At 40.0% G+C, this 20,215-nt stretch overlaps 1 protein-coding gene across 8 annotated transcripts in view; it reads right to left on the bottom strand.

The window, feature by feature from the left end:
• Positions 1-20,215, bottom strand: part of PRMT1 (protein arginine methyltransferase 1) — a 41,288-nt gene that overhangs the window by 8,028 nt on the left and 13,045 nt on the right. For 3 of the 8 annotated variants that reach the window (XM_077170941.1, XM_077170940.1, XM_077170934.1), the window contains exons 3-8: positions 20,020-20,151; positions 18,171-18,194; positions 16,373-16,435; positions 14,355-14,439; positions 13,720-13,778; positions 6,273-6,360 (exon numbers count right to left, since the gene is read on the bottom strand). In XM_077170941.1, coding sequence (XP_077027056.1) covers positions 6,273-6,360; positions 13,720-13,778; positions 14,355-14,439; positions 16,373-16,435; positions 18,171-18,194; positions 20,020-20,151 — 451 coding nt within the window. Of the gene's footprint in view, positions 1-6,272; positions 6,361-13,314; positions 13,374-13,719; positions 13,779-14,102; positions 14,162-14,294; positions 14,440-16,372; positions 16,436-18,170; positions 18,195-18,721; positions 18,746-19,808; positions 19,833-19,996; positions 20,152-20,215 lie in introns of all 8 variants that reach the window. The other 5 variants (XM_077170939.1, XM_077170938.1, XM_077170936.1 and 2 more) reach the window with 5 other exon arrangements.

Raw genomic sequence — 20,215 nt, 5'->3', positions numbered from 1 at the left:
AAAATCTCCCAAAAATCCCTTAAAAATCCCCAAAAAAATCCCTTAAAATCACCAAAAAATCTCCCAAAAATCCCTTAAAAATCCCCCAAAAATCCCTTAAAAATCCCCGAAAAATCTCCAAAAAAATCCCCCAAAACCCCCCAAAAATCCCTTAAAAATCTTCCAAAAATCTCCCAAAAAAATCCCTTAAAAATCCCCCAAAAATCTCTTAAAAATCCTCCAAAAATCCCCCAAAAATCCCTTAAAAATCCCCCAAAAAATCACCAAAAAATGTCCCCAAAAATCCCTTAAAAATCCCCCAAAAAATCACCAAAAAATGTCCCCAAAAATCCCTTAAAAATCCTCCAAAAATCGCCAAAAAATCTCTTGAAAATCCTCCAAAAATCCCCAAAAATTTTTCTTAAAAATCCCCCAAAAATCCCCCAAAAATCCCTTAAAAATCCCCCAAAAATCCCTTAAAAATCCCCCAAAAATCTCCCAAAAATCCCTTAAAAATCCCCCAAAAATCTCCCAAAAAATCACCCAAAAATCCCTTAAAAATCCCCCAAAAATCTCCAAAAAATCACCAAAAAATCTCCCAAAAATCCCTTAAAAATCCTCCCAAAATCCCTTAAAAATCCCCCAAAAATCGCCAAAAATCTCTTGAAAATCCTCCAAAAATCCCCCAAAAATTTTTCTTAAAAAATCCCCCAAAAATCTCCCAAAAATCCTTAAAAATCCCCCAAAAATCTCCAAAAAAAATCCCCAAATAAATCCCCCCAAACCCCCCAAAAATCCCTTAAAAATCTTCCAAAAATCTCCCAAAAAATCCCTTAAAAATCCCCCAAAAAATCTCTTAACAATCCTCCCAAAAAATCCCCCAAAAATCCCTTAAAAATCCCCAAAAATATCCCCCAAAAATCCCCCCAAAAATCCCCAAAAATCCCAAAAAATCCCACAAAAATCTCTAAAAAATCCCTCAAAATTTTCTGAAATATTCCCAAAAAATTCCCCCAAAAATTCCCAAAAAAAATCCCAAAAAATTCCCTTAAAAATCCCAAAAAATTCTGAAAAAAATTCCAATAAATTCCAATAAAATTCCCAATAAATTCCAATAAAATTCCCCCAAAAATCCCCGAAAAATCCTGAAAAATCCCGAAAAAATTCAAAAAAAATCCCTTAAAAATCACCCAAAAATTCCGAAAAAAATCCCCAAAAATTCCCAAAAAAATTCCAAAAAAAAATCCCAAAAAATCCCCAAAAATTCCCAATAAATTTCTAATAAATTCCCACTAAATCCCCACTAAATTCCCAATTTTTGGTGGCTCCCAGTGGATCTTGTAGTCCTTGTACTGGCGATCCTCGATGGCCGTCACCTTCAGCTCCCACAAACAATCCCCAAAAATCCTCAAAAAATCCCTAAAATTTCCCCAAAAAATCCCCAAAAATTCCCCAAAAATCCCTAAAATGCCCCAAAAAATCCTGAAAAAATCCTAAAAAATTCCCTAAAAAATCTCTAAAAATTTCCCAAAAAAATTCCTGAAAATTCAAAAAAAAATTCAAAAAAATCCCCAAAAAACCCCCAAAAAATCCGAAAAAAATCCCAAAAAATTCCCAAAAAATTCTGAAAAAATTCCCAATAAATCCCCACTAAATTCCCAATAAATTCCCACTAAATTCCCACTAAATTCCCAAATTTGGTGGCTCCCAGTGGATCTTGTAGTCCTTGTACTGGCGATCCTCGATGGCCGTCACCTTCAGCTCCCACAAACAATCCCCACAAATTCTCAAAAAATTCTCAAAAAATCCCCAAAAATTCCAAAAAAAATTTCCCAAAAAATCCCCAAAAATTCCCCAGAAAATCCTGAAAAAATCTCTAAAAATTCCCTAAAAAATCCCCCAAAAATCCCGAAAAATTCCCCGAAAAAATTCAAAAAAATCCCCGAAAAATCCCGAAAAAATTCAAAAAAAATCCCAAAAAATCCCCCAAAAAATCCCGAAAAAAATCCCAATAAATTCTCAAAAATTGCCCAAAAAATCCTGAAAAAATCTCTAAAAAATTCCCAAAAAAACCCAGAAAAATTAAAAAAAAATCCCCAAAAAATCCCGAAAAAAATCCCAAAAAATCCCAAAAAAAATCCGAAAAAAATCCCACTAAATCCCCACTAAATCCCCACTAAATTCCCACTAAATTATTAATAAATTATCGATAAAATATTGATAAATGTTGAATTTTGGTGGCTCCCAGTGGATCTTGTAGTCCTTGTACTGGCGATCCTCGATGGCCGTCACCTTCAGCTCCCACAAACAATCCCCAAAAATCCTCAAAACATCCCTAAAAATTCCCTAAAAAATCCCCAATAAATTCCCCAAAAAATCCCTAAAATTCCCCAAAAAATCCTGAAAAAATCTCTAAAAATTCCCAAAAAAATTCCCCGAAAAAGCCTGAAAAAATCCCGAAAAATTTCAAAAAATTCCCCAAAAATTCTGAAAAAATTCCCAAAAAATCCCCAAAAATTCCCAATAAATTTCTAATAAATTCCCACTAAATTCCCACTAAATTCCCAATTTTTGGTGGCTCAAAGTGGATCTTGCAGTCCTTGTACTGGCGATCCTCAATGGCTGTCACGTACAGGTCCCACAAACAATCCCCACAAATTCTCAAAAAATCCCCCCAAAATCCCTAAACAATCCCCAAAAAATCTCTAAAAAATCCCCCAAAAATCCCTAAAAAATCTCCAAAAATTCCCTAAAAAATTCCCAAAAAAATCCCGAAAAAAATCCAAAAAATCCTTAAAGAATCTCTAAAAATTTCCCAAAAAGTCCTGAAAAAATCCTGAAAAATCCCAAAAAATTTCAAAAAAATCCCCAAAAAATCCCCCAAAAAATCCGAAAAAAATCCCAAAAATTCTGAAAAAAATCCCAATAAATTCCTAATAAATTCTCTAAAAATTCCCCAGAGTCCTGAAAAAATTCAAAAAAATCCCTAAAAAAATCACCCAAAAATTCTGAAAAAATCCCCAAAAAATCTGAAAAAAATCCCAATAAATTCCAATAAAATTCCCAATAAATTCCCAATAAATTCTCTAAAATTTCCCCAAAAAATCCTGAAAAAATCCTGAAAAAATCCCCAAAAAATCCCGAAAAAAAAATTCCCAAAAATCCCTAAAATTTCCTGAAATATTCCCAAAAAATTCCATAAAAATTCCCTAAAAAATCCCCAAAAATTCCCTAAAAAATAAAAAAAATTCTCTGAAAAATCCCGAAAAAATTCAAAAAAATCCCTGAAAAATCCCGAAAAATTTCAAAAAATTCCCCAAAAAATTCCCCAAAATTTTGAAAAAAATCCCAATAAATTCTCAAAAATTCCCTAAAAAATCTCTAAAAATTTCTGAAAAAATCCTGAAAAAATCTCTAAAAAATTCCCAAAAAACCCCAGAAAAATTCAAAAAAATATCCGAAAAATCCCCAAAAAATCCGAAAAAAATCCGAAAAAAATCCCCAAAAAATCCCCACTAAATTCCCACTAAATTCCTAATAAATTCCCAATAAATTATTAATAAATGTTGAATTTTGGTGGCTCCCAGTGGATCTTGTAGTCCTTGTACTGGCGATCCTCGATGGCCGTCACCTTCAGCTCCCACAAACAATCCCAAAAATCCTCAAAAAAATCCCTAAAAATTCCCCCAAAAAATCCCCAAAAATTCCCTAAAATGCCCCAAAAAATCCTGAAAAAATCTAAAAAATTCCAAAAAATTCCCTAAAAAATCCTGAAAAATTCCGAAAAAATTCAAAAAAATCCCCAAAAAATCCTGAAAAAATCCCCAAAAAATCCTGAAAAAATTCAAAAAATTCCCCAAAAAATCCCGGAAAAATCCCAAAAAATCCCGAAAAATTCCCCAAAAATCCCAAAAGAATCTCTAAAAAATTCAAAAAAATCCCCCCAAAAATCCCAAAAAATTCCCCAAAAATTCCGAAAAAAAATCCAAAAAAATTCTGAAAAAAATTCCAACAAATTCTCAAAAATTCCCTAAAAAATCTCTAAAAATTTCTGAAAAAATCCTGAAAAAATCTCTAAAAAAATTCCCAAAAAACCCCAGAAAAATTCAAAAAAAATATCCGAAAAATCCCCAAAAAATCCCGAAAAAAATCCGAAAAAAATCCCAATAAATCCCCACTAAATTCCCACTAAATTCCCAATAAATTATTAATAAATTATTGATAAATTCCCAATAAATTCCCAAATTTTGGTGGCTCCCAGTGGATCTTGCAGTCCTTGTACTGGCGATCCTCGATGGCCGTCACCTTCAGCTCCCACAAACAATCCCCAAAAAATCCCCAAAAATTCTCTAAAATTCTCAAAATTTCTCTAAAAAATCCCTAAAATTCCCCAAAAACCCCTGAACATTTTGAAAAAATTCCTGAAAACAATCCCTAAAAAATCCCGAAAAAATTCAAAAAAATCCCCAAAAAATCCCGAAAAAATTCCAAAAAAAATCCCAAAAAATCCCCCAAAAATCCCAAAAAATCCCGAAAAAAATCCAATAAATTCTCAAAAATTCCCTAAAAATTCTCTGAAAATTCCCCCCAAAAATCCCGAAAAATTTCAAAAAAATCCCTGAAAAATCCCGAAAAATTTCAAAAAATTCCCCAAAAAATCCCGAAAAAATCCAAAAAATTCTGAAAAAATTCCCACTAAATCCCACTAAATTCCCACTAAATTATTAATAAATTATCGATAAAATATTGATAAATTTTTAAATTTTTGGTGGCTCACAGTGGATCTTGTAGTCCTTGTACTGGCGATCCTCGATGGCCGTCACCTTCAGCTCCCACAAACAATCCCCACAAATTCTCAAAAATTCTCAAAAAATTCTCAAAAAATCCCAAAAAATCCCGAAAAATTCCCCCAAAAAAATCCCTAAAATGCCCCAAAAAAAATCCTGAAAAAATCCTAAAAAATTCCCTAAAAAATCTCTAAAAATTTCCCAAAAAAAATCCCTGAAAAACTTCAAAAAATTCCTGAAAAAAATCCCCAAAAAATCCCCAAAAATCCCAAAAAAAAATCTGAAAAAAAATCCCAAAAATTCTGAAAAAATTCCCACTAAATTCCCAATAAATTCCTAATAAATTCCCAATAAATTATTAATAAATTTTTAAATTTTTGGTGGCTCCCAGTGGATCTTGTAGTCCTTGTACTGGCGATCCTCGATGGCCGTCACCTGCAGCTCCCACAAACAATCCCCAAACAATCCCCAAAAATTCCCTAAAATTCTCAAAAATTCTCTAAAAAAATCCCTAAAAATTCCCCAAAAAACCCCTGAAAATTTTGAAAAAATTCCTGAAAAAAATCCCTAAAAAATCCCCCCAAAATCCCCCCAAAAATCCCAAAAACTTCTGAAAGAAATCCTAATAAATTCTCAAAAATTCCCCAAAAAATCCCGAAAAAAATCCCCAAAAAATCCCGAAAAAAATTCAAAAAAATTCCCAAAAAATTCTAAAAAAATCCCAATACATTCCAATAAAATTCCCAATAAATTCTCTAAAAATTCCCCAAAAAAATCCCGAAAAAATTCAAAAAAATCCCTGAAAAATCCCGAAAAATTTCAAAAAATTCCCCAAAAAATCCGAAAAAAATCCCAAAATATTCTGAAAAATTCCCCAAAAAATCCCGAAAAATTCCCAAAAAATTCTAAAAAATTCAAAAAAAATCCCTAAAAAATCCCCTCAAATATCCCAAAAAATTCCGAAAAAAATCCCAAAAAAATCTGAAAAAAAATCCCCAAAAAATTCTGAAAAAAATCCCAATAAATCCCCACAAAATTCCCAATAAATTCCCACTAAATTTCTAATAAATTATTAATAAATTTCTAATAAATTATTAATAAATGTTGAATTTTGGTGGCTCACAGTGGATCTTGTAGTCCTTGTACTGGCGATCCTCGATGGCCGTCACCTTCAGCTCCCACAAACAATCCCCAAAAATTCCCTAAAAAATCCCCAAAAAAATCCCCAAAAATCCCAAAAATTCTGAAAAAAATCCCAATAAGTTCCTAATAAATTCTCTAAAAGTTCCCTAAAAAACCCTGAAAAATTCCCCCAAAAAATCCCAAAAAAACCCAGAAAAATTAAAAAAAATCCCCAAAAAATCCCCAAAAAATCCCGAAAAAAATCCGAAAAAAAATCTGAAAAAAATCCCAAAAAATTCCCACTAAATTCCCACTAAATTCCCAATAAATTCCTAATAAATTCCCAATAAATTATTAATAAATTCCCAAATTTTGGAGGCTCACAGTGGATCTTGTAGTCCTTGTACTGGCGATCCTCGATGGCCGTCACGTACAGGGTGGCGCGGTCAGGGAAGATCAGCCCGTCCGGGCTCTGCGCACGCAAAATTCCCACGTTATTCCAGAAAAAAAATGGAATTTTTGGGGATTTTTTGGGGGATTTTTAGGAGATTTTTTGGGGAATTTTTGGGGAATTTTTTGGGGATTTTTTGGGAATTTTTTGGGCATTTTTCGAGGAAATATTTGGATTTTTGGGAGATTTTTTGGGATTTTTCCTGGGGATTTTTTGGGGATTTTTGGGAATTTTTTGGGGAATTTTCTTGGGGATTTTTGGGGAATTTTCCTGGGATTTTTGGGGTAAATTCCTGGGATTTTTGGGGTGAATTTGTGGGGACTTTTTGCGATTTTTCCCAGGATTTTTTGCGATTATTTCCAGGATTTTTGGGGTGAATTTGGGGGATTTTGGGGCGAATTCTGAGGATTTTTGAGGGGAATTCCTGGGGATTTTTGGGGTGAATTTCTGGGATTTTTGGGGTGAATTTTTGGGGTGAATTCTGGGGATTTTTGGGGTGAATTCTGGGGATCTTTGTCTTGAATTCCTGGGATTTTTGGGGTGAATTCCTGGGGAATTTTAGGGTGAATTCCTGGGGATTTTTTGCGATTATTCCTGGGATTTTTGGGGTGAATTCCTGGGATTTTTGGGGTGAATTTCTGGGGATTTTTGGGGATTTTTCCCAGGAGTTTTGGGGTGAATTCGGGGGATTTTTGGGGTGAATTTCTGGGGATTTTTTGCGATTATTCCTGGGATTTTTGGGGTGAATTCTGGGGATTTTTGGGGTGAATTTGGGGGTGAATTTCTGGGGATTTTTGGGGAGAATTTCTGGGGATTTTTTGCGATTATTCCCACGATTTTGGGGGATTTTTCCCCGGATTTTTTGCGATTTTTCCTGGGATTTTTGGAGTAAATTCCCAGGATTTTTGGGGTGAATTCCCAGGATTTTTGGGGTGAATTTTTGGGGATTTTTGGGGTGAATTTCTGGGGATTTTTTGTGATTTTTCCCCGGATTTTTTGCGATTTTTCCTGGGTTTTTTTGCGATTATTCCCGCGATTCTTGGGGGATTTTTCCCAGGATTTTTGGGGTAAATTCCCAGGATTTTTGGGATGAATTCCCAGGATTTTGGGCTCTCCCCAGCCACTTGTCACGGGCATAGATGCCGTGTTCAGCATGGACTCATAGAACAGACAATGGAACCTGGGGCTCTGAACCCGGGGATTTTTTTGCGATTTTTCCCAGGTTTTTTTGTGATTATTCCCGGGATTTTTGGGGTAAATTCCCGGGATTTTTGGGGTGAATTTTTGGGGATTTTTGAGGAGAATTTCTGGGGATTTTTTGTGATTTTTCCCAGGATTTTTTGCGATTTTTCCTGGGATTTTGGGGATTTTTTCATGCGATTTTTCCCGCGATTTTTGGAGTAAATTCCTGGGATTTTTGGGGTAAATTTGGGGAATTTTTGGGGTGAATTTGGGGCATTTTGGGCTCTCACCAGCCACTTGTCCCGGGCATAGATGACAGTGTTCAGCATGGACTCATAGAACAGACAATGGAACCTGGGGCTCTGAACCCGGGGATTTTTCATGCGATTTTTCCCAGGTTTTTTTGTGATAATTCCCGGGATTTTTGAGGTAAATTCCTGGGATTTTTGGGGTAAATTTGGGGAATTTTTGGGATGAATTCCCAGGATTTTGGGGCTCTCCCCAGCCACTTGTCCCTGGCATAGATGACAGTGTTCAGCATGGACTCATAGAACAGACAATGGAACCTGGGGCTCTGAACCCGGGGATTTGGGGGAGTTTTCATGGGATTTTTCCCAGGTTTTTTTGCGATTATTCCCAGGATTTTTGGGGTAAATTTGGGGAATTTTTGGGGTGAATTCCTGGGATTTTTGGCGTGAATTCCTGCGGATTTTTGGGGTGAATTTCTGGGGATTTTTTGCGATTTTTCCCCGGATTTTTTGTGATTTTTCCTGGGATTTTTTGCGATTCTTCCCGCGATTCTTGGGGGATTTTTCCCAGGATTTTTTGTGATAATTCCCAGGATTTTTGGGGTGATTTGGGGCATTTTGGGGCTCTCCCCAGCCACTTGTCCCGTGCATAGATGCCGGTGTTCAGCATGGACTCATAGAACAGACAATGGAACCTGGGGCTCTGAACCCGGGGATTTTTCATGCGATTTTTCCCAGGTTTTTTTGTGATAATTCCTGGGATTTTTGGGGTAAATTCTGGGGATTTTTGGGGCGAATTTCGGGGATTTTTGAGGAGAATTTCTGGGGATTTTTTGGGGTGAATTCCTGGGATTTTTGGGGTGAATTTCTGGGGATTTTTGGGATTATTCCTGGGGATTTTTGCGGGCGAATTCTGGGGATTTTTTGTGATTATTCCCGCGATTTTTGGGGGATTTTTCCCGGGTTTTTTTGCGATTTTTCCCAGGATTTTTGGGGGTGAATTCTGGGGATTTTTGGGGTGAATTTCTGGGGATTTTTTGCGAATATTCCTGGGATTTTTGGGGTGAATTTTTGGGGTGAATTCTGGGGATTTTTGGGGCGAATTCTGGGAATTTTTGAGGAGAATTTCTGGGGATTTTTTGCAATCATTCCCGGGATTTTTGGGTTGAATTTGGGGGATTTTGGGGCGAATTCTGAGGATTTTTGAGGGGAATTTCTGAGGATTTTTGAGGTGAATTTCTGGGGATTTTTTGTGATTTTTCCCCGGATTTTTTGCGATTTTTCCTGGGTTTTTTTGCGATTATTCCCACAATTTTTGGGGATTTTTCCCAGGTTTTTTTGCGATTTTTCCCGGGATTTTTGGAGTAAATTTCTGGGATTTTTGGGGTGAATTTGGGGCATTTTGGGGCTCTCCCCAGCCACTTGTCCCTGCCATAGATGCCGGTGTTCAGCATGGACTCATAGAACAGACAATGGAACCTGGGGCTCTGAACCCGGGGATTTGGGGATTTTTCATGGGATTTTTCCCAGGATTTTTTGCGATTATTCCTGGGATTTTTGGGGTAAATTCCCGGGATTTTTGGGCTGAATTCCTGGGGATTTTTGGGTGAATTTGGGGGATTTTTAGAGAGAATTTCTGGGGATTTTTTGTGATTTTTCCTGGGATTTTTGGGGTAAATTTCTGGGATTTTTGGGGAGAATTTCTGGGGATTTTTTGCGATTATTCCTGGGATTTTTGGGGTGAATTCCTGGGATTTTTGGGGTGAATTTTTGGGGATTTTTTGTGATTATTCCCGGGATTTTTGGGGTGAATTCCCAGGATTTTTGGGGTGAATTCTGGGATTTTTGGGGTGAATTTCTGGGAATTTTTGGGGTGAATTTCTGGGGATTTTTGGGATGAATTCTGGGGATTTTTGGGGTGAATTTCTGAGGATTTTTGAGGGGAATTTCTGGGGATTTTTTGCGATTTTTCCCCGGATTTTTTGCGATTTTTCCTGGGATTTAGGGGATTTTTCATGCGATTTTTCCCGCGATTTTTGAGGTGGATTTCTGGGATTTTTGGGGTGAATTTGGGGAATTTTTGGGGTGAATTTGGGGGATTTTGGGCTCTCCCCAGCCACTTGTCCCGTGCATAGATGCCGGTGTTCAGCATGGACTCATAGAACAGACAATGGAACCTGGGGCTCTGAACCCGGGGATTTTTCATGCGATTTTTCCCAGGTTTTTTTGTGATAATTCCCGGGATTTTTTGTGATAATTCCCGGGATTTTTGGGGTGAATTTGGGGGATTTTTGGGCTCTCCCCAGCCACTTGTCCCTGCCATAGATGCCCGTGTTCAGCATGGACTCATAGAACAGACAATGGAACCTGGGGCTCTGAACCCGGGGATTTTTCATGCGATTTTTCCCGGATTTTTTGCGATTTTTCCCAGGATTTTCTGTGATAATTCCCGGGATTTTTGGGATGAATTCCCAGGATATTTGGGGTGAATTTTTGGGGATTTTTGAGGAGAATTTCTGGGGATTTTTTGCGATTTTTCCTGGGATTTTTGGGGATTTTTCATGCGATTTTTCCCGCGATTTTTGAGGTGGATTTCTGGGATTTTGGGGGTGAATTTGGGGAATTTTTGGGATGAATTCCAGGATTTTGGGCTCTCACCAGCCACTTGTCCCGGGCATAGATGCCGGTGTTCAGCATGGACTCATAGAACAGACAATGGAACCTGGGGCTCTGAACCCGGGGATTTTCTGTGATTTTTCCTGGATTTTTCCCAGGTTTTTTTGTGATAATTCCCAGGATTTTTGGGGTGATTTTGGGGGATTTTTGGGATGAATTCCCAGGATTTTGGGCTCTCACCAGCCACTTGTCCCGGGCATAGATGACGGTGTTCAGCATGGACTCATAGAACAGACAATGGAACCTGGGGCTCTGAACCCGGGGATTTTTCATGCGATTTTTCCCAGGTTTTTTTTGTGATAATTCCCAGGATTTTTGGGGTAATTCCCGGGATTTTTTGGGGTGAATTTTTGGGGATTTTTGAGGTGAATTTCTGGGGATTTTTTGTGATTATTCCCAGGATTTTTGGGGTCAATTCTGGTGATTTTTTGCGGATTATTCCTGGGATTTTGGGGTGAATTCTGGGGATTTTTTCATGCGATTTTTCCTGGGTTTTTTTGTGATTATTCCCAGGATTTTTGGGGTAAATTCCCGGGATTTTTGGGTGTGAATTTTTGGGGATTTTTGAGGTGAATTTCTGGGGATTTTTTGTGATTTTTCCACGGATTTTTTGCGATTTTTCCTGGGATTTTGGGGATTTTTCATGCGATTTTTCCCGCGATTTTTGAGGTGGATTTCTGGGATTTTTGGGGTAAATTTGGGGAATTTTTGGGGTGAATTTGGGGCATTTTGGGGCTCTCACCAGCCACTTGTCCCGGGCATAGATGCCGTGTTCAGCATGGACTCATAGAACAGACAATGGAACCTGGGGCTCTGAACCCGGGCATTTTTCATGCGATTTTTCCCAGGATTTTTTGTGATTATTCCCAGGATTTTTTGTGATAATTCCCAGGATTTTTTGTGATTTTTCCGGGATTTTTGGTGGTAAATTCCCGGGATTTTTGGGGTGAATTTTTGGGGATTTTTTGAGGTGAATTTCTGGGGATTTTTTGTGATTTTTTCCCCGGATTTTTTGCGATTTTTCCTGGGATTTTGGGGATTTTTCATGCGATTTTTCCCGCGATTTTTGTGATAATTCCCAGGATTTTTGGGCGTGAATTTTGGGGTGAATTTGGGGGATTTTGGGGCTCTCACCAGCCACTTGTCCCGGGCATAGATGACAGTGTTCAGCATGGACTCATAGAACAGGCAATGGAACCTGGGGCTCTGAACCCGGGGATTTTCTGTGATTATTCCCAGGATTTTTTGCGATTTTTCCGGGATTTTTGGGATGAATTCCCAGGATTTTTGGGGTGAATTTGGGGCATTTTGGGGCTCTCCCAGCCACTTGTCCCGTGCATAGATGACAGTGTTCAGCATGGACTCATAGAACAGGCAATGGAACCTGGGCTCTGAACCCGGGCATTTTTTGCGATTTTTCCCAGGATTTTTTGTGATAATTCCAGGATTTTTGGGGTAAATTTGGGGGATTTTGGGGCTCTCCCCAGCCACTTGTCCCTGCCATAGATGCCCGTGTTCAGCATGGACTCATAGAACAGACAATGGAACCTGGGGCTCTGAACCCGGGGATTTTTCATGCGATTTTTCCTGGATTTTTTTGCAATTATTCCCGGGATTTTTTGTGATAATTCCCAGGATTTTGGTGTGAATTTGGGGGATTTTTGGGGCGAATTCTGGGAATTTTTGAGGAGAATTTCTGGGGATTTTTTGCGATTATTCCTGAGATTTTTTGCGATTTTTCCCAGGATTTTGGGGGATTTTTCCTGGGATTATTGGGGGGATTTTGGGGGTAAATTCTGAGATTTTGGGGATTTTTTTGGGGTAGAATTCCTGGGATTTTTGGGGTGAATTCTGGGGATTTTTGGGGTGAATTCCTGGGGATTTTTTGCGATTATTCCCGGATTTTTTGGGGTGAATTCCTGAGATTTTTGGGGTGAATTTTTAGGGTGAATTCTGGGGATTTTTGAGGAGAATTCCTGGGATTTTTGGGTGGAATTTCTGGGGATTTTTGGGGTAAATTCCTGGCGATTTTTGGGGGATTTTTCCCGGGATTTTTTGTGATTATTCCCGGGATTTTTGGGGTAAATTCCTGGGGATTTTTGGGGTAAATTTGGGGGATTTTTGAGGAGAATTCCTGGGGATTTTTTGCGATTTTTCCTGGATTTTGGGCATTTTTCATGCGATTTTTCCCGCTATTTTTGGCGTAAATTCCTGGGATTTTTGGGGTAAATTTGGGGAATTTTTGGGGTGAATTTGGGGGATTTTGGGGCTCTCACCAGCCACTTGTCCCTGCCATAGATGACAGTGTTCAGCATGGACTCATAGAACAGACAATGGAACCTGGGGGCTCTGAACCCGGGATTTTTCATGCGATTTTTCCCCGGATTTTTTGCGATTTTTCTTGGGATTTTTGGGGTGAATTCCAGGATTTTTGGGGGTAAATTCCCAGGATTTTTGGGGTAAATTCCCAGGATTTTTGGGGTGAATTTTTGGGGATTTTTGAGGTGAATTTCTGGGGATTTTTTGTGATTTTTCCCCGGGTTTTTTGCGATTTTTCCTGGGATTTTGGGGATTTTTCATGCAATTTTTCCCGCGATTTTTGGGGTGAATTTGGGGGATTTTTGGGGTAAATTTGGGGTATTTTTGGGGTGAATTTGGGGCATTTTGGGGCTCTCCCCAGCCACTTGTCCCTGCCATAGATGCCGGTGTTCAGCATGGACTCATAGAACAGACAATGGAACCTGGGGCTCTGAACCCGGGCATTTTTCATGCGATTTTTCCCGGGATTTTTGGGGGTAAATTCCCAGGATTTTTTGTGATTATTCCTGGGATTTTTGGGGTGAATTCCCAGGATTTTGGGGGCTCTCACCAGCCACTTGTCCCTGGCATAGATGACAGTGTTCAGCATGGACTCATAGAACAGACAATGGAACCTGGGGCTCTGAACCGGGGATTTTTTGCGATTTTTCCCAGGTTTTTTTTGCGATTTTTCCCGGATTTTTGGGGTAAATTCCTGGATTTTTTGTGATTATTCCTGGGATTTTTGGGGTGAATTTGGGGGATTTTGGGGCTCTCACCAGCCACTTGTCCCGTGCGTAGATGACAGTGTTCAGCATGGACTCATAGAACAGACAATGGAACCTGGGGCTCTGAACCCGGGGATTTGGGGATTTTTCATGCGATTTTTCCCAGGATTTTCTGTGATAATTCCCGGGATTTTTGAGGTGGATTTCTGGGATTTTTGGGGTGAATTGGGGCATTTTGGGGCTCTCACCAGCCACTTGTCCCGTGCATAGATGACAGTGTTCAGCATGGACTCATAGAACAGACAATGGAACCTGGGGCTCTGAACCCGGGGATTTGGGGATTTTTCATGCGATTTTTCCCGGGATTTTTGGAGTAAATTCCTGGGATTTTTGGGGGTAAATTTGGGGAATTTTTGGGATGAATTCCCAGATTTTGGGCTCTCACCAGCCACTTGTCCGGGCATAGATGACAGTGTTCAGCATGGACTCATAGAACAGACAATGGAACCTGGGCTCTGAACCGGGGATTTTTCATGCGATTTTTCCCGGGATTTTTTGCGATAATTCCCAGGATTTTTGAGGTGGATTTCTGGGATTTTTGGGGTGAATTTGGGGGATTTTGGGCTCTCACCAGCCACTTGTCCCGTGCATAGATGACAGTGTTCAGCATGGACTCATAGAACAGACAATGGAACCTGGGGGCTCTGAAACCCGGGCATTTTTCATGCGATTTTTCCCCGGATTTTTTGTGATAATTCCCAGGATTTTTGGGGTAAATTTGGGGAATTTTTGGGGTGAATTTGGGGCATTTTGGGGCTCTCACCAGCCACTTGTCCCGGGCATAGATGACAGTGTTCAGCATGGACTCATAGAACAGGACAATATCCCATCCATTCACTGATGATGATGTCGACTTTCTCCACCGGCAGCTCCACCTCCTCCACTTTGCCCTTGATGATGGAAACCACTGGAAAAATGGGAAAATTTGGGAAAATTTGGGAATAATTTGGGAATAATTTGGGATTTAGGGGGATTTTGGGGGTTGGGTATTTTTTTGGGGGGTTTTGGGGGTTTTTGGAGGGGTTTTTGGGGGGATTTTGGGGAATTTTTTGAGGAATTTTTGAGTTTTTTTTGGGGAGATTTTGGGATTTTTTGGGATTTTTTTGGGATTTTAGAAGGGATTTTTAGAGGGGATTTTTGGGGAATTATTTGGGATTTCTTGGGGGATTTTGAGGGAATTATTTGGGATTTTTTTTGGGATTTAGGGGAAATTTTAGGGGGAATTTTAGGAGAATTTTGGAGGATTTTGGGGGATTTTTGAAGGTTTTTTTTGGATTTTTTTTTGATTTTTTGGGGATTTTAAAAGGGATTTTTAGAGGGGATTTTGGGGGAATTATTTGGGATTTTTTGGGGGAATTATTTGGGATTTTTTGGGGGGATTTTGGAGGGAATTATTTGGGATTTTTTAGAGGGGATTTTGGGGAAATTTTTGGGATTTTTTGGGGATTTTAAAAGGGGATTTTTAGAGGGGATTTTGGAGGAATTATTTGGAATTTTTTGGGGGATTTTAGGGAAAATTTTTGGAGGATTTTAGGGGGAATTTTAGGGGGGATTTTGGAGGATTTTAGGAAGAAGTTTTGGAGGATTTTAGGGGGAATTTTTGGAGGATTTTAGGGAGAATTTTGGAGGATTTTAGGGAGATTTTTGGAGGATTTTGGGGTGGATTTTAGGGGGAATTTTTGGAGGTTTTTTTTGGAATTATAGGGGGGATTTTAAGGGGAAGTTTTGGGGGATTTTTGACTTTTTTTTTGGGATTTTTTTGGGATCTTAGAAGGGATTTTGAGAGGGGATTTTAGAAGGGATTTTTTGGGGGATTTTGATGGGATTTATTTTGGATTTTTTGGGGGATTTTGGGGGAATTTTTGGAGGATTTTAGGGAGAATTTTATGGGGGATTTTAGGGGGAATTTTAGGGGGGATTTTGGTGGATTTTAGGGGGGATTTTAAAAGGGATTTTTAGAGGGGATTTTGGGGAAATTATTTGGAATTTTTTGGGGATGTTTAGGGGGAATTTTTGGGGGATTTTTAGGGGCAATTTTAGGAGAATTTTGGAGGTTTTAGGGGGATTTTTGGGAGAATTTTGGAGGATTTTGGGGGATTTTTGAGGGTTTTTTGGGGGGGGGGTTTGGGATTTTTTTTTGGGATTTTAAAGGGAATTTCAGAGGGGATTTTGGGGGAATTATTTGGGATTTTTTGGGGGATTTTAGGGGGAATTTTTGAAGGATTTTAGGGGGAATTTTGGAGGATTTGGGGGGAATTTTAGGGGCAATTTGGAAGGGATTTTAGGGGTAATTTTTGGAGGATTTGGGGGATTTTTTGGGGGGGGGTTTGGGATTTTTTTTTGGGATTTTAAAAGGGATTTTTAGAGGGGATTTTGGGGGATTATTTGGGATTTTTTGGGGGATTTGGGGGGAATTATTTTGGATTTTTTTTGGGGATTTTAGGGTGAATTTTGGAGGATTTTAGGGAGAATTTTGGGGAGAATTTTTGGAGGATTTGTGGGAAATTTTGGAGGATTTTAGGGAGAATTTTAGGGTGAATTTTGGAGGATTTTAGGGGGATTTTAGAGGGAATTTTTGGAGGATTTTGGGGTTTTTGGGGGGGCTTGGAGATTTTTTTTTAATTTTTAAAGGCATTTTTAGAGAGGTTTTAAGGAGGATTTTTGGGGAATTTCTGGGATTCTTTAGGGATTTTTGGAGATTTTGGGGTGATTTTGGGGGATTTTGGGGAATTTTTGGGTGATTATTTTTTATTTTGGGGTTCCAGTTGATTCTGGGGGTGATTTTTGTGGATTTTTTGTGGATTTTTGGGCGTTTTTTGGGGTGAATTTTGGGGCTCTCACATGGTCCAGTTTGTTGGCCTTGACGATCTTGACGGCGTAGTCGGAGATGCTGGAGCACTCGATCTGGGGGAGGGAGCAAATCAACCCCAAAATGCCCAAATTCACCCAAAATCCGCCTCAAAATCCTCAAAATTCACCCCAAAATCACCTGAAAATGCCCAAAATTCACCCCAAAAATTCACCCCAAAATCCACCCCGAAATCCACCTCAAAATCCTCAAAATTCACCCCAAAATCCACCCCAAAATCCCCCAAATTCACCTCAAAAATCGCCTCCAAATCCCCCAAATTCACCCTAAAATCCGCCTCAAAATCTGCCCTAAAATGCCCCAAATTCACCCCAAAATCCACATCAAAACGCCCCAAATTCACCCAAAAATCATCTCAAAATCCACCTCAAAATCCCCCAAATTCACCCCAAAATCCACCTCAAAATGCCCCAAAATTCACCTTAAAATCCACCTCAAAATCCGCTCTAAAAATGCCCCAAATTCACCCCAAAATGCCCCAAATTTACCCCAAAATCCACCTCAAAATCCTCCCCAAAATCCGCCTTAAAAATCCACCCCAAAATGCCCCAAATTCATCCTCAAAACCCACCTCAAAATCCACCAAATTCACCCCAAAATCCACCCCAAAATCCACCTCAAAAATGCCCCAAATTCACCCAAAATCCACCTCAAAATCCACCTAAAATCCTCAAATTCACCCAAAATCCGCCCCAAAATCCACCTCAAAATTCCCTAAATTCACCCCAAATTCACCCTAAAATCCACCCCAAAATGCCCCAAAATCCACCTCAAAATCTCCCAAATGCACCCCAAAATCCACCTCAAAATCTGCCCTAAAATGCCCAAATTCACCCCAAAATCCACCCCAAAATCACCCCAAATTTACCCCAAAATCCGCCCCAAAATCCACCTCAAAAATGCCCCAAATTCACCCCAAAATCTGCCACAAAATCCACCCCAAAATCCACTTTAAAATTCCCTAAATTCACCCCAAAATCCCCCAAATTCACCCCAAAATCCACCTCAAATTCACCCAAAATCCACCCCAAAATCCACCTCAAAATCCACCCCAAAATCCGCCTCAAAATGCCCCAAATTCACCCCAGAATTCACCTCAAAATGCCCCAAAATCCACCTCAAAATCCACCAAATTCACCCCAAAACTGCTCCAAACTGCCCAAATTTTCCCAAAATCCCCGGAATTCACCCCAAAAATTGAGATTTACCCCGATGACCCTCCTGGCCTGGATTTAGCAGCAAAAATGGAGAAAATCTCAGCGCCAGGACCCCAAAAAATGCTTAAAAAATGCCTTAAAAATCCCCAAAAAAAGCCCAAAAAAAGCCCGGAAAGGCCCCAAATTTTCCAAAATCCCCCGGAATTCACCCCAAAAATTGAATTTACCCCAATGACCCTCCTGGCCCCGGCCTTGGCTGCGAACATGCAGAGGATGCCAGAGCCAGGACCCACAAAATGACTCAAAAATGGCCAAAAATTGCCTAAAAAAATGCCCCAAAAAAAGCCCCGAATTTCGCGAAACGGCCCCAAATTTTCCCAAAATCCCTGAAATTCACCCCAAAATTTTTAATTTATCCCTATGACCCTCCTGGCCCTGAATTTAGCAGCGAACATGAGGAGGATCCCAGTGAAAAACCCCAAAAAATGCCTTAAAAATACCCAAAAAAAGCCCAAAAAATCCCCAAAAAAAAGCCCAAAAAAAGCCCCGAATTCGCGAAACTGCCCCAAATTTTCCCAAAATCCCCGAAATTCACCCCAAAATTTAAATTTACCCCAATGACCCTCCTGGCCCCGGCCTTGGCAGCGAACATGCAGAGGATGCCGGTGCCAAAACCCCAAAAACACCTAAAAAATGCCTTAAAAATGGCCAAAAAAAAGCCCAAAAAAAAGCCCAAAAAAAGCCCAAAAAAAGCCCAAAACGGCCCCAAATTTTCCCAAAAATCCCAGGAATTCACCCCAAAATGTTGAATTTACCCCAATGACCCTCCTGGCCCTGAATTTGGCAGCGAACATGAGGAGGATCCCAGTGAAAAACCCCAAAAACACCTAAAAAATGCCGAAAAAAAGCCAAAAAAAAGCCAAAAAAAAGCCCCCAAATTTCGCGAAACTGCCCCAAATTTTCCCAAAATCCCCGAAATTCACCCCAAAATTTCAGATTTACCCCTATGACCCTCCTGGCCTGGATTTAGCAGCAAAAATGGAGAAAATCTCAGCGCCAGGACCCCAAAAATTGCTTTAAAAATGCCTTAAAAATCCAAAAAAAGCCGAAATGGCCCCAAATTTTCCCAAAATCCCCGGAATTCACCCAAAAATTTTAATTTACCCCAATGACCCTCCTGGCCCCGGCCTTGGCTGCGAACATGCAGAGGATGCCAGTGAAAAACCCCAAAAAATGCCTTAAAAATACCCAAAAAAAGCCCAAAAAAAGCCCCAAAAAAGCCCGAAACTGCCCCAAATTTTCCCAAAATCCCCGGAATTCACCCCAAAATTCAGATTTACCCCAATGACCCTCCTGGCCTGGATTTAGCAGCGAACATGGAGCAAATCTCAATGCCAGGACCCCAAAAAATGCTTAAAAAATGGCAAAAAATGCCCAAAAAAAGCCCCGAACTCCCCGAAACAGCTCCAAACTGCCCCAAATTTTCCCAAAATCCCAGGAATTCACCCCAAAATTTAAATTTACCCCAATGACCCTCCTGGCCCCCGGCCTTGGCAGCGAACATGCAGAGGATCCCACTGCCAGCACCCCAAAAATACCTAAAAAATGCCCTAAAAAATGGGCAAAAAAAGCCCCGAATTTCGCGAAACTGCCCCAAATTTTCCCAAAATCCCCGAAATTCACCCCAAAAATTTAAATTTACCCCAATGACCCTCCTGGCCCCGGCCTTGGCTGCGAACATGGAGAAAATCTCAGCACCAGCACCCCAAAAATACCCAAAAATTGCCTTAAAAATACCCAAAAAAAGCCCAAAAAAAGCCCGAAAAAAAGCCCGAAATGGCCCCAAAATTTTCCCAAAATCCCCGAAATTCACCCCAAAATGTTCCATTTACCCCAATGACCCTCCTGGCCCTGAATTTGGCAGCAAACATGAGGAGGATCCCACTGCCAGCACCCCAAAAACACCTAAAAAATGCCCAAAAAAAGCCGAAAAAAAGCCCGAATTTCGCGGAAAATGCCCCAAATTTTCCCAAAATCCCCGGAATTCACCCCAAAATTTCAGCTTTACCCCGATGACCCTCCTGGCCCCAGCCTTGGCAGCGAACATGCAGAGGATCCCAGTGAAAAACCCCAAAAATGCCTTAAAAACACACAAAAAAGCCTAAAAAAGGTAAAAAAAAGCCCCGAATTTCGCGAAACTGCCCCAAATTTTCCCAAAATCCAGGAATTCACCCCAAAAATTTAAATTTACCCCAATGACCCTCCTGGCCCCGGCCTTGGCAGCAAACATGCAGAGGATGCCGGTGAAAAACCCCAAAAACACCTGAAAAATGCCTTAAAAATACCCAAAAAAAGCCCGAAAAAAAGCCCAGAAAAAGCCCAAAAATGCCCCAAATTTTCCCAAAATCCCCGAAATTCACCCCAAAAAGTCCCATTTACCCCAATGACCCTCCTGGCCCGGCCTTGGCAGCGAACATGCAGAGGATGCCGGTGCCGCTGCCCACGTCCAGCACCACCTTGTCCTTGAACAGGTGCCGGTTGTGGAACATGGAGTTGCGGTAGGTGAGCGTCCGCACCTCGTCCTTCAGCATCTCCTGGGGAAAAAGGGGTTAAAAATTAATGGGAAAATGGTGAAATTTGGGTGGGAATGGTGGGGGG

The sequence above is a fragment of the Agelaius phoeniceus genome, chromosome 37, assembly GCF_051311805.1.
Source record: "Agelaius phoeniceus isolate bAgePho1 chromosome 37, bAgePho1.hap1, whole genome shotgun sequence".
NCBI lineage: Eukaryota > Metazoa > Chordata > Aves > Passeriformes > Icteridae > Agelaius > Agelaius phoeniceus.
The sequence above is the reverse complement of the archived record's forward strand: the minus strand, read 5'-3'. Positions and strand labels throughout refer to the sequence as shown.